This window comes from Colobus angolensis, unplaced genomic scaffold, assembly GCF_000951035.1.
Source record: "Colobus angolensis palliatus isolate OR3802 unplaced genomic scaffold, Cang.pa_1.0 Scaffold372, whole genome shotgun sequence".
NCBI classification, from domain to species: Eukaryota; Metazoa; Chordata; class Mammalia; order Primates; family Cercopithecidae; genus Colobus; species Colobus angolensis.
The window spans coordinates 1,252,828-1,266,769 of record NW_012117066.1 but is presented as its reverse complement, the minus strand read 5'-3'; the positions used below and the strand labels follow the sequence as shown (position 1 = coordinate 1,266,769).

Genomic DNA, 13,942 nt, shown 5'->3' with positions numbered 1-13,942 from the left:
TATCTGATTCCCAGCCCCCTAGCCCATCAGAATGTAGACTCCCAAACCTGTTCCAAACCTGCTGAATCAGAATATCTTAGAGTAGAAGGCATTGTGTGTGTGTGTGTGTGTTTTTTGTTTTGTTTTGTTTTTAAAAAGCTTCCCAGGTAATTGAGATGCTGGCAGCTTGACATTGTTCCCTGGGCCTGGGGACCAACATTTGAGAGAACAGGGTCACTGCTCATAGTACCGGGGTCCATGATGCCCTGTTCCTGATCAGAAACACTACCAGTGTTTGCTGGAATGCGGGGACCAGGGGGAAAGATGACAGCAGACACTTAAGAAGGGGCTCTTTTTGGCCCTTCCTGGGGAGTCACGTGGAATTTCAGGGGCTGGTGTCCATGCTAAAACTTATGGCCTCCTGGTCTTCACTTAGAATGCAGCTGGCCCAGTGATCATGCTAACTCTGGTATGGTCCATTCCACTCTCGGAGTAAGATGTGTGGTTCTTCTCCAGGTTCAGATTGCCCCAACTTAGCTTACCCCCTCCGCAATGCTCACGAGGTAGAGCCCAGTGGGCATGGCCACCATTTTTGGCATCCTGCTAGGAATACAACTCAGCACTACTAAGATGCTAGACCTACGCTTGTGGATTAGGAGTGTGTTTGGGGAGGGTGGGGGAACAACCCTGTGCACCCACTGTAGTGGCCTTACTGTCTTAGCTTTGTGTAGATATCCTCTGTACCAGGCAATTTGGGGCCCTCCCCTTTGCCATCCTGATAAGCTGAACTTGGCCCTAGGCCAGGCAAAGCCACATTCTCTTGCCTTCAGCAGGTTGGAGTGGGCCACCTCAAAGGGCAGTCCTCAAGTGTCCTTGACTAGATAAGGCCATGGGTCTTTGTGGTGGAAGCAGTCAGCAGGCCTCGGGTTCCCTGTCTTGAAGTGCTGATTGGAGAATGGAGGCCCTAGAGAGACACCTAACATGCATGAGATTTGGAGAGGAGACCTTGGGAATGAGCCCATTTGGATTTGCCCTCTCCCCTTTCTTCTGTCAATGAAGCATCCATATTGGTGTTGAAGCCCAGCAGGCAGAATTGTTGGCCCACTCTGGGGGACTAAAGTAGCTGGACTGCCTTGCCATCTGTGTGCATCCATGATGATATCATGGTTGTCTGTCCTGGTACGAGGACATCTAAGTTAGGGAATCCCAGGGAAACTTCTTGTCTGCCGGCATGCTTGTGGCCCCTGTCTGTATAACCTCTCTCCCCCCAACTTTGTCCATCAGGTTTGATGAAATCCTGGAGGCCAGTGATGGGATCATGGTGGCTCGTGGTGATCTAGGCATTGAGATTCCTGCGGAGAAGGTCTTCCTCGCTCAGAAGATGATGATTGGGCGGTGCAACCGAGCTGGGAAGCCTGTCATCTGTGCTACTCAGGCATGTGACCACCCTTCCCTACATTCTCCTGGGCACACTCACATGTTTGTATGGGAAAGCTTTGGAGGCTGTCTGATCTCTTCCCATGGAATTGTCCCATGTAACACACAGATAATCCCCTTCCCCCATGCACCTACACAAAGCCATGCTCTGTGCACTTACTCACCATCCAGAGGATCAGCATGCTGTCATTTGTCTCTGAAAACAGCCCAAGCCACGTCTCACTAATGCTCTGTCCCTCCCAGATGCTGGAGAGCATGATCAAGAAGCCCCGCCCCACCCGGGCTGAAGGCAGTGATGTGGCCAATGCAGTTCTGGATGGAGCCGACTGTATCATGCTGTCTGGAGAAACAGCCAAAGGGGACTATCCTCTGGAGGCTGTGCGCATGCAGCACCTGGTGAGTTCTGGGGCCTGCCCCATCCCCTGGGCTTTGGACTGGGGGCCTGGGATGGATGCAAGCTCTGGTGCAGAGCTTTTTTAGGTTTCTACATCCTCTTAGGCACAGCTGTTCATTATCCTCCAAGTTACAGCAGCAAGAGGGTGGGGGTGGAGGTGGAGGTAGCTTTTTTTTTTATTCTCCTGTTCTTCATTCCTGCCCACGCCCCCGCCCCTCCATTTCCTTCTGCTCTGGAGGCATCCTCCTTCATTGGACACCATACAGTTCATTTCACTTCTGACTTCAAGGTGGTGAATCCTTTCCATGGCTTAAGTCCTGGGATACTTCCGCAGTGAAGGGAAGTCTTGTACCTCTTCCTCGGAGTCAGTAGTTTTGAGTACCTTTGCCCTATTCTGAAAAGGGCTAGGGGCTCCTGCTCCCAACTGCCCTCTTCCTTTGGCTTCCAATTCAGTCCCCCGACCCCCCTATCCCACAGACAGGCGCTCCCCCAGGGAGCCCCTGGGGACCTGCACTGGAGTCTGTTGCCTGCACTGAGCTGCCTGTTGCTGGCCTTGCATGGTGCCTATAGGAGGATTTGCTTTGCTGTGCCATTGGGGTACAGCTGCTGCTCTTACACCAGACCAAAAAGTCAGGTTGAGTGACTGGTGGCAGGGCCACAGATAGAGACAGTAGGGAGGGTGGCTGACCCTGGTGGCCCTGGACTGAGCATCTGGAGGAGTCGTGGAGGCTCTTTCCCTTCTTTCTCCTCTGAGAGCTCATTCTTCAGGCTCTTCCAGCTTGTCATGTTGAGTGCCTGGCCACTGCTCAGGGTTGGAGACTCAGTCCCTTTGCCCTGTCTGTTCCAGCTCTGGAGCTAAGTTAGGGATCCCTGATCAGGGTTACATAGGTTTGGTAAAATGAGTGCTGGAAATTAACTTTCTCCCAGTAGTCTTAGGTCAGGCTCAGTGAACTTCAACTTTATCCAGATATGGTTTTTCTTCAGCCATTCTATTCCCTTTCTAGCCAGTGAAAGACTCGCTGCCCTTTGACCTCAGCCCCTCCAAGCCCCCAAGTTTAAAACGCCACCCCCCGCCACCCAAAAAAAAAAAAAAAAAAAAAAAACAACTAAAACACCCACCTTGTCTGGGCATCTTCCTTTCCTTTTTCACTATGTGTCCTGTTATTACTGGGCTTAAACAGCTTTCAGAGAAGAGATGTCATTTCTATTAAATGCTCTTTCAGTAGCAAACTGAGTTCATACTTGACTAAGGATATTTTCTGGGCTGTCGTCAGCATCCTTAGTGGGTTTCCCCATATTGAAATTGGTAGAGGCCAGGGACGGTGGCTCACACCTGTAATCTCAGTACTTTGGGAGGCCAAGGTAGGCGGATCGCTTGAGCTCAGAAGACCAGCCTAGGCAACATGGCGAAACCCTCTCTCTACTAAATTTCAAAAGTTAGCTAGCTGGGCGTGTTGATACAGTTCTGTAGTCCCAGCTACTTGGAGAGGGGGTGGTGCTGGGGCAGGAGGATCACTGAACCAAGGAGGTTGAGGTTGCAGTGAGCCAAGATGGTACCAGCCTAGGTGACAAAGTGACACCCTCTCTCAAAAAAGAAACCAAACAAGCATAAAAAAAAAACACAAAAAAATCAGTAGAGAGTGGTTTCTCTCCCAGGCCCACTTAACGTAGCCTGGGCCTGGCTGACGCCTCACCGTTGGTGCGATGTGATTGCTGTTCTGATGCTGAGATCCTCTTGGCGCAGTCTCACAATTGCCCCCATGGTAGGAAGGTGTCCCAGGAGACAGTGCACCTTCAACCAGTCACCACTAAAGTGGCTGCCTTTCTGGGTCTCTCCACACGTCCCCTCTCTCTAATTCCCTTACTTAATTGTGTAACTTCATGGCCTCAAAGGTGGTACAGAGGCTGATCTTGACTTAGATGTACTGAACCATGAAATCACTGCATAGAACGTGGAGACTTGAATGTGTCTTTTGGCCAGTCATTTAACTTCTCAAGACCTTATCTGTAAAATGGATTAGATATCTTTAATTATAGCCTTGGCATTAAATAGTCATTGCTCTTATTATTAAGTGTCTGATACGTCTCTGTGTATATGGATGTAATCTTCCTAACTCCCATTACCTCCATTTATAGATGAGGGTTATATGGCCAATAAAGCCTGGGTTTGAATCTAGGTCTGCTGACTCCAAAGCCAGTCTTCTCTCCTGCAACATCATGCTATCTTAGGTCTAGCAGGAGATGAGAACAGGTCTCCATTTGGAGCCTGTCAGTGGGGTCAGAGACTAAGAATCAGGCTCAGCTTCTAAATTTCATGTCCTTTCCTCCATACCCTGGTGTTTCCTGTGAACAGACAGATACCTTAGAGCTGCAAGGCTTGGATTGCATGGCAGTGCTCAGAAGATAAGTTACAGGTCTGGGCCAGGCTGTGTAGCTGCCCCTCCAGGTGGCTAGACCTTTCCTTTCTGTGTCACTAGTTAACACTGGCCAACAGTTCCTTCCCTTCACTGTTGATTGCTTTCTCCTGTGTCTAACTGATGCAGTTAATGACGCGTAACTAAGAGCAGTAGCAGGTATGGCTCTGTTTCCTGTTCCTGTTCCCTGTCCTCTGGGTTGCATGCATTCCATTCTGACAAAAAGAAGACCTTTAACCTAGTACATCCTGCCACACATGTGCTTCTACTGTGAAATTCATGAGGGGCTATTACCGATTCCTCCCTCACCCATCATTTACTTAGATGCTGGTGATTGCATTATAATTCTCTAAAGCTTACGTTGTCTTTCTGATTCTTGGTCTTATCTGAGCAAGTGATCTGTAAATAACTCAGTGGCTTTCTCATGACTGTTTTAATCATTAGATTTTAATCAAGTGTCTTATTAAACATATCTGCATGCTTCCACAGGCATCTGTCTCTTCACATGGCTGTTCAGTGTGTCTCTCACAAGTTAGCCCAGGTTTTCTGTTCTCCTGCTTCAAACTCAGTTGAGCTGCCTTGCTTTGGCTTGGATCCCAGCTTTCCAGCGCTGCTCAATCTGTTTCCATGGCAGGCCATTGGAAAGGCCCAGTGCATCCGTGTGCCTGAAGCCAAGTGAGCGCTCACTCCGTGCATGCATGGAGGCTGGGCAGGAGTCTGCCTAACCAGACAGCCATGTGAGGAGGGAGGGCCTGTTCTTTCTGTAAGCTATGTCGTGAGGCAGCGTGGTCAAGTCCTCTGCCAGGGAGTGGTGTGGGCCCAGCCTGGGCATGTTTTCATGCCAGAGTGCTAGAGCCTACTGCCAGATTGTCTCCCTCCATCCCCAATCAAATCCTTCCAGAACGGAAGAGCCAATTTCCCCTGTATTGGAGGGGAAGTGGCAGCACCTCCTGAAGCAGTTGGACTTTCATCACCCTACCTCCGCATCTGCCTGAAGGACAGATTTAGCCAATTAACCTAAGGTTACCTTCCTCTCTGATTAATTCCCCATTCTGTCTTCCCATGTGTTGTGTCTCGTTTTTTTCCTCCTCTTTCCCTCTTCCTTGTCCCCTCTTCCCCTAACCCTTACAGATAGCTCGTGAGGCTGAGGCAGCCATGTTCCACCGCAAGCTGTTTGAAGAACTTGTGCGAGCCTCAAGTCACTCCACAGACCTCATGGAAGCCATGGCCATGGGCAGCGTGGAGGCTTCTTATAAGTGTTTAGCAGCAGCTTTGATAGTTCTGACGGAGTCTGGCAGGTAGGGCCCTAAGGGCAGGTAACACTGTTAGGATAACCAGCCTCTTGCTTCAGCTGTTCTAGGAGAAGACAGCCAGGCCCAACCTGACACCTGGGCACAGAGCCTCTTCTCGTCTGTAGGAACACCGCCAGGGAGGTCATGGCAGGGCAGGACCAAGGGGTCCTGTGGCTCAGTAGGCACAGCAGATGTCACAGGCACTTGGTGAAGGACTGGTTTCTGTGGAGTCTTGAAATTGGCTCAGCTCAGCATCTCCAGTGATTGGGCTACTCTTGGCCTTTGTCCCCAGGAACACGTTCCTCACCAGCTGTCCGGGTGACTCTTCCCCTCCCTCTCCTTTTGTGACAAAGCTCTGACAAAGCTCTGTCCCCCTCTCGTCCCTCTGGACGGATGTTGCTCCCCTAGATTGCCCGTGAGGCAGAGGCCGCCATCTACCACTTGCAATTATTTGAGGAGCTCCGCCGCCTGGCGCCCATTACCAGCGACCCCACAGAAGCCACCGCCGTGGGTGCCGTGGAGGCCTCCTTCAAGTGCTGCAGTGGGGCCATAATCGTCCTCACCAAGTCTGGCAGGTAGGAGGTGGCAGCGGCTCCCTGGGATGCCCCGCTCAGTGGCACCTCTCCTTGGGGGTCCTGGGAGCAGTGCATTGACCAATGCTCAGGTGGCACTGAGCCAAGGTAAGACCCCTCTGCCTGCCACCTTGGGCCTGCAGGGAAGGATTGAGCACAGCCCCTTCCCTGGGCCCAAAGGACTCTAGGCAGCACACATAAGGAATGTCAGAACATTTGGATCAAAAGCAAGTTTATGCTGGAGATTTATTACATAATAGTGCACAGGCTGACTACAAATGGTTATCTGATACTGAAAATTTAGTGGCCAGGCGCCGTGGCTCACTCCTGTAGGCCCAGCGCAGTGACTCGTGCCTGTAATCCCAGCACTTTGGGAGGCCGAGGTGGGCGGATCACGAGGTCAGGAGATTGAGACCATCCTGGCTAACACGGTGAAACCCCGTCTCTACTAACAATACAAAAAATTAACCAGGCGTGGTGGCGGGCGCCTGTAGTCCCAGCTACTCTGGAGGCTGAGGCAGAAGAATGGTGTGAACCCAGGAGGTGGAACTTGCAGTGAGCCGAGATCATGCCACTGCACTCCAGCCTGGGCGACAGAGTGAGACTCCGTCTCAAAAAAAAAAAAAATTTAGTCCTCTAAAATAGTAAAAGATAACCACTTTTGCTTATTCCAGTTACTATGTGCTCTTTAAAAATTTCAGTTGGGAACATGAATTTATTTAAATGCTGTTTACTGTGCCTCCGTTTGGCTCACTAGCCTCTGCTGTTTTCAAGCCCTAAAGACAAATTGGTTTCCAGCTCAGGAGAGGTTGCTGCACTATCTTGGCTGACATTCTGTGGGGCCAGGCAGCCAGGCTGAGGACTGTGTGGCCTATGCTGAGCCTCCAACTTGGGATCCCTTCCTTAGCCCAGGACATTGAGTTAATGTCCTTCACTCTCCTAGTTAGGGATTGTGCTCCTTGTCCCTGCCCACAGGGCAGCGAGAGTTTCCTGGAAGAGAGGAGCAAACAGGCAGTGCCCACGCACTGAAGAGCAGCAGGTGGGCGTGGGCAGCCCAGAGAACCGGGACACAAGCTCTGTGCAGATGCCCTCAGCAGAGGGCTCCAGCCTCCCACTCTTGGCTGAACAGCTTCAACCAATAGGGTTGACCTTTCTTAAAAGGTCCAGTTCTTGCTGTTTGGCTATTTTAAGCTCTAGTCTTCTGGGGTTTCACTCAGCTGGTCCTAGCTTCAGCAGTTGCTTCCCTCTGAAGGCCTTGCATATAGGCCAAGCGTGAAGTACAGGGACTTCTCTGCTATGATATGGCTTAAGTTTCCCTGACACCTGTTGAGTGTCCTCATAACTTCCCTTCTCTTGCCCCTCCGCAGCTCCTGAGACACAGCTACAAGTGTGCAGTGTCAGTGTTCAAGAAAGCACCTGGCAGAGGGGCTTCAGAAGGGTTCCCTGCCTTCCAAAGGAGCTTTGGCAGTTAGAGCTGCTCCTGCACCAACACTCCCATTTCCTGTTCTTGTCTGCTGAGTAGCACCTAGATTTCTAAGCCTCACCTAGATACTCAGATTTGACTCTGGGCCTTTATAGCCCAGTTGCTGGACTCTTTCAGGAGCCAGGGGCCATGTGGGACAGGGAGAGGGCACAAAAGTAGAGAAGCCTGATGTTGATTCCCAGGGGGCTGGTCAGCTCTGCTACTGCTCTTTCCAGATGTCAAGAGTCAGGTGCTAGTCACATGCTACTTGGCTTGTAGCTGTCACCGGCAGCGAGAGGAATGGGTGCTGGTGACACTGGGCCAGGGCTGCCTCTCTGTGTCAGAGTGTAGGAGGGTTCTGCCAACCGTGGGCTGTGTGGGATAAGTGGGTGAGGCTGACCTTGCTGGGTCAAGATAATCCTGGGCCCTTGGCCTGTGGAATGGGGGTAGAGGGCAGATGGTAGCCTAGCATACTGTGGAGGATATAGGATGAGGGGCTGCCCTAGCCTTGGGAGGGGTCTTGGGGAGCAGATGTGGAAGAGGCCAGAGCTGTCAGTGAGCTGGGTGAGAGGATGAGCTGTTTGAACGCCCTGAGTTACTTCCTGGGGCCTTGTGTAATGGTCTCTTCTGCATGTCCCCCATCCCATCTCAGGTCTGCTCATCAGGTGGCCAGATACCGCCCACGTGCCCCCATCATTGCTGTGACCCGGAATCCCCAGACAGCTCGTCAGGCCCACCTGTACCGTGGCATCTTCCCTGTGCTGTGCAAGGACCCAGTCCAGGAGGCCTGGGCTGAGGACGTGGACCTCCGGGTGAACTTTGCCATGAATGTTGGTACGTGGCTGGAGCAGGGGCTAGAGCCTAGAGGGGTTTGGGGATGCTTGAGCATTGGCTTCTGTGGGACCCTGAAAGTTTGGGGAATAGAAAGGGAAACATGTGGACCTTAGAGGGGCAAAAGGCCGAGCTGACTGTTCCTCTCCCTCACTGGGAATGTTCTTTCTGAATCTGTCATTCCCGGAGTCCTAAGCTGAGCCCAGGAGGGAAAAGGGTCCTTTGAGTTGTAGGGCTGAGCGGTTCAGTTCCTCTTCTCTTCCAGTCTGGGACTCAAAGCAAAATTGTCCATTCTTTGGCATCTGCTCATTACTGAGGGTTTTGTTTTTGTTTTTTAAATAAAAGTGGCTACAGCTCCTGTGCTGTGGGGTGGCATACACAGATTATGTACTGATGCGGCCATTGTCCCTGTATAAGGTAGGGTATCTCCGGATGACAGGAAGCAGCTAGCTCTGACCCTGGGCAAGGCTTTGCACCCTCTGGAGGATGAAGTGAAAGATGTCCAAAGGTCCCTGCCAACCCTGCCATCTGACTGATAAGGACATTTCAGGGCCTCCCTCCTGTTTGCCTGGGCTGTGAGTTTGGTGCCACCTTCTGGTGTGAGGAAGTAGTGGTCAGCCAGCCTAGTTCAGTGCTCAGGCGATGGGGCAGCTGCCCAGGTGCACACCTGCCTGGCTTGGCTTTTACTCACCAGCCTCCCTTCTCTTCCTCCAGGCAAGGCCCGAGGCTTCTTCAAGAAGGGAGATGTGGTCATTGTGCTGACTGGATGGCGCCCTGGCTCCGGCTTCACCAACACCATGCGTGTTGTTCCTGTGCCATGATGAACCTGAGAGCCCCTCCTCCCGCCCCTGTCCCACCCCCTTCCCCCTACCCGTCCATTAGGCCAGCAATGCTTGTAGAACTCACTCTGGGCTGTAGTGTGGCACTGGTGGGCTGGGACACCAGGGAAGAAGATTAGTGCCTCGCTGAAACATGGCTGTGTTTGCAGCCTGCTCTAGTGGGATAGCCCAGAGCCTGGCTGCCCATCATGTGGCCCCACCCAGTCAAGGGAAGAAGGAGGAATGCTGGACTGGAGGACCTTGGAGCCAGATGGCAAGAGGGTGACAGCTGCCTTTCCTGTGTACACTCTGTCCAGTTCCTTGAGAAAAAGTGGATGCCCAGAGGACTCCCAACCCTGGCCTGGGGTCAGGAAACAGCTAGAGAGTTAGGGGCCTTAGGGCACGGGGCTGTTCCATTGAAGCTGACTCTGGCCCTGGCCCTTACTTGCTTCCCCAGCCCCCTGGGCCTCCCCAGTTCGCAGCTGTCCCCGCCCTCCACTCAGCTGTCCTGCGGCAAACACTCCACCCTCCACCTTCCATTTTCCCCCACTACTGCAGCGCCTTCAGGCCTGTTGCTGTAGAGCCTACCTGTATGTCAATAAACAACAGCTGAAGCACCTGTTTCTTCTCTTTTCTGCTGGGGAGGGGAGGTGGTTGAACCCTGCCCTCTGAGCAGGCTGGGAATGGCTGCAGCCTCGTGCCCTGCGGTGGGAGCTATGGTGGTGTCACCTGCCATCCTGCCCGCCTCCTGGTGCAGAGGCGCTGGGAAAGCAGTAGCTAACTCTCTTAGGGTTACAGGTTGCCCCCTTCAGTGCTGCGGGGAGACATTAATGGCTTATGTGAACCAGAGATGGGAAAGAGCTGGGACGAGGCCTCCTCCCGCCCACTCTGGTAGGTAAATCCAAATTGCAAAGTGGCCCTGGCCATAGTTCTTCCCCTTTGGTCTCCCTGCAATAGCATATCCCTTATGGGGGCTGTAGAGTCAGCTGCGGACGCCTGAGGCTGGGTTCTGCTCCCAGGTCCTCAGTTGTGGACCTAGGCTCCCCTTGTGACTCCTGTTTGCGGGTGCTCTCCCACCATGATGCCTTAGCGCCAAGGGGTTGGGGGAGAGAGTTGGAAATGGAACCAAATCTGGCCTGCGCCTTTTCCCTCTCCTGACCACACTCCCAAGGACCAAGTGACCTAGTGGGGATGGAAGAGGAAAGGGCCTGCAGGCCAGGCAAGTTGGGGAATAGGACCTGTGGGCCCATTACCACCGCTCAATTCAGCCCAGCTCATGGTCACACACTGAGCTGTGCCTCCGCTTCCCTGCCTTTGATTTGTGTCCACCTTCAGCCCCTTCGCAGACTCCTCCAAAAGTGCATTTTCTTAGAGACTGCAATGTTAACTCCAGCAAGAGTGCGTGGGAGCATCCTGGCTCCCGGGCTCGTGGTGGTGACTTGGCTGTCAGACCGTGGTGTTCAGTATCCCCTTTGGTGTTCCCCACTCACGGTAAAATTGAAACTTACCCTGGAGCTCGATGTTGGGAAGGGTTAGGTTGGAGAGGGGCCGGAATCGGTTCCTGCAGAGGAACCCAAACTCCAAGACTAGGAGGACAGAAGCGTCCAGAGGGGACACAATACCCTCGACGTGAGGGACAGGAGGTACCGCGCCAGGCCCTGGCCTCCGGGACCTTCCAGTCCAGGGGACCGAGCGCTGGGATCTGCTCAGAGCTTGGGGCCCCACCTGGGGAAGGTGGGGAAGGAGGGAAGCTGCGGAAGCTGTGGAAGGAGAGGGAGGAACGACCAATAGGCTGGGCCCGGCCCGCGCGACCCGCCAATGGGCGGGCGGGGCGGGCTCTCGACGGGGCGGGCGGGGTCCGGCGTGCGCTGGGTCAGGGCGCGCGGTCAGGGCCCCCGAGTGAAGGCGTCGCGATGACCGCTCTGAGCCAGAGGGAGGCCGCCGAGGCGGGCAGGTAAGGGGTTGCGGCCCGGGGGCTGGTCTCGGGGTTCCGGAGGCCGCCGCGAGGGGCGGCTTCCGCGCGGGGCAGGACGGCTCCTGGGGCTGCGGCAACTCGGCGGGTTCTGCCCACGGGGCAGGCACTTCCCAGCCGCCGGAATGCGGGCTCCGGGCCAGAGCTGCGCCGCGCGCCCAGGCACCTCCCGGGGCCCGCGAGGTGTTCGCGCCAGGACCGGGTGTCCTGCTGCGACCTGGGGGATAAGGGATGGTCCCGGCGGCATCCGGGCAGGGAAAGGCACCCTCCTCGGGACGCCCCGCATGGCCCATCTCCGCCTCGCCAAGTCTTCATCCTTTCATTTATTCATTCATCATTCGTTCCCCGCGGTATCGACTTCCAGTCCTGATTGTCCCCGACCCAAAGGTTGGCTTTCCCTGCGGCCCCTGGAGGGCCAGACTCTTTCCTCTCGCCGCCGAATCCGCACTTGTAGCGGCCCGCGGCTGAGCAGCTCGGAGCTGTCTCAGCACGACGCAGACTCCCCCGGGCGCCAGGCCCATCCCGGTCGGGCGGGGCTGGGGCCGGTCTCCTGGCCTCGAGACCTAGTCCAAAGTCGCCTTGGGAGGAAGGGATAAAGAGGCAGGGCAGACAGGAGATGGCGCTGCACACATAACATCCAGAATTGTGGTTTCTGCTCCATTAGGTCTTGGGGTTCTGGGGGTGACACTGTTTGAGGGAACCTGTCAATTCCTGCCCCGGTCCAGTTTCCAAGCCGCACAGCCTGAGGTCGGGTACAGCCTGACATCCTCAGCCAGCTAGCACTGGAGCAGGTAGGGTGAATGTGTGAGCCTTGTGTCCAAATCAGCCCCGAGACACACAGGGGTGTGGACCCCAGCGGGGGTCCCTCTGCGGTATCCTCAGAGGGACTGGTGGGACTCCACCGCGCTGTCATTTGTGTCTCTCCTCTGCTTGCCTCCCCACTCACTAGGCTTGATTGTTTCAAGGTGCCCCTCCTTGCAGGGGCCAGGCTCCTAGGGAACGAGAGAGGGTGCCCTGGCAACCTGATGTCTTCACCCCATGTCCACCTGTAGCCGGCTCTAAAGTCTGGCTCCTTTCAGAGCAAAGACTTAGGCCTTGCTAGGAGAGGTAGAATAAAGGGTGTCCATCCCATTCTTCACTGAGGGGTCAGTATGCCCCTCCTCCTTTTTTCTTTTTCTTTTTCTTTTTTTTTTTTTTGAGACAGAGTCTCACTCTGTCACCCAGGCTGGAGTGCTGTGGTGCACTCTTGGCTCACTGCAACCTCTGCGTCCCAGGTTCAAGTGATCCTCCTGCCTCAGCCTCCTGAGTAGCTGGGATTATAGGCATCCACCACCATGCCCAGCTAATTTTTGTATTTTTAGTAGAGATGGGGTTTCACCATGTTGGCCAGGCTGGTCTTGAACTCCTGACCTCAATGTGATCCACCCACCTCAGCCTCCCAAAGTGCTAGGATTACAGGGAATACAGTGTGAGCCACCATGCCTGGCCCCCTCCATAGTCTTCTGATCAGGCTGGCTGGAGACCATGCTGCAGACACTTAGGTTTAAGTTTTAGTTTGACAGGCATTGAGGTAGCCTCAGTGGGCACCTCTGGGGCAAATGGGCAGGTCCAGAGGGGAAAGCTGACAGAGGCCCCACCGAGCTTCCAGGAGAGTTTAGGCTGGAGCCAAATAGAAGTTCTCCTTCCCAACTTCCCCTTGGGAGAATTTTCTGAATAGCCTGGAGAGGGTAGCTCAAACTCCATCTGTGCCTTGATGTTGCTGGCTGCTTTCAAATTTCTTTCTTTTGTTTTGAGATGGAGTTTTGCTCTTGTTACCCAGGCTGGAGTGCAATGGTGTGAGCTCGGCTCACTACAAACTCCGCCTCCCGGGTTCAAGTGATTCTCCTGCGTCAGCCTCCCGAGTAGCTGGGATTACAGGCATGCACCACCACACCTGGCTAATTTTGTATTTTTTAGTAGAGACAGGGTTTTTCCATGCTGCTCAGGCTGGTCTCCAACTCTCGACCTCAGGTGATCTGCCTGCCTTGGCCTCTCAAAGTGCTGGGATTACAGGTGTGAGCCACTGCACCTGGCCTCAAATTTCTAAATTTAGCAAGTCCCCAAAGCTTCGGCACAGACCAGAGAGACTTGCATGCTAATTCATCCACCTAGGGTGCTCCTGTGATCCCCTGAGGTTGAGGTCAGCAGTACCCAAGGTGGGTTGCTGCCAGCTGGCCTCTTGAAAGCTCTCCCATGAGCTGCTGAGCTGTTAGTGCCTCCTGGGGGGCTCTACCCCACCCCTAACCTGCTTAGGGTCGCTCTGGTCCTTGCCTGCCACGGACCATGTTTATCAGCTGGAGGGAAGAGCCTTACTCGGAATCAGAAGTGAGTTCTAAGCCTCAGGCTGTTCCTGTTTTGCTGCGACTTGGGACAAATCACTTCCGCTTCCTGGGCCTGCTTTATACCATAAGGTAAGGAGATTGGACTGTATGTTCCCTAAAGGCCTTCTGCATGCAGTCATCCAGTGGTTATGCTAACTAGAGACTTCTAGCAACTTCCGGGGAAGTTTGTCTACACTCAGGCTACAGTATTTTCAGCAAACGTGATTGGACAAGTGGGCCTGTGCCTTATCTTTTGGCGGAGTGAAAAAATTTGAGCCAGTGAAGCCAAATCCTTATAGCAAGGAGCATGCAGCATACCTGGCTCTTTGCTGATTGCAAATAGGCATTTAAAATATGAATTAGAGCCGGGTGCGGTGGCTCAAGCCTGTAATCCCAGCACTTTGGGAGGCC

General features: G+C 53.9%; 2 protein-coding genes across 2 annotated transcripts in view; both read left to right on the top strand.

Annotated features, from left to right (window-relative positions):
• The window catches only part of PKM (pyruvate kinase, muscle), a 44,488-nt gene extending 34,670 nt beyond the window's left edge, over nucleotides 1-9,818 (top strand). The window contains exons 7-11 of the mRNA XM_011953829.1: nucleotides 1,190-1,414; nucleotides 1,660-1,812; nucleotides 5,356-5,522; nucleotides 8,203-8,384; nucleotides 9,096-9,818. Of these exons, the coding sequence (XP_011809219.1) occupies nucleotides 1,190-1,414; nucleotides 1,660-1,812; nucleotides 5,356-5,522; nucleotides 8,203-8,384; nucleotides 9,096-9,202 (834 nt within the window). The 3' untranslated portion in view covers nucleotides 9,203-9,818. The remainder of the gene's footprint in view (nucleotides 1-1,189; nucleotides 1,415-1,659; nucleotides 1,813-5,355; nucleotides 5,523-8,202; nucleotides 8,385-9,095) is intronic.
• Nucleotides 9,819-11,094: 1,276 nt separating this feature from the next.
• GRAMD2 (GRAM domain containing 2) overlaps nucleotides 11,095-13,942 on the top strand; it is a 34,774-nt gene continuing 31,926 nt past the window's right edge. Inside the window, exon 1 of the mRNA XM_011953819.1 lies at nucleotides 11,095-11,153. Coding sequence (XP_011809209.1) covers nucleotides 11,113-11,153 — 41 coding nt within the window. The 5' untranslated portion in view covers nucleotides 11,095-11,112. The remainder of the gene's footprint in view (nucleotides 11,154-13,942) is intronic.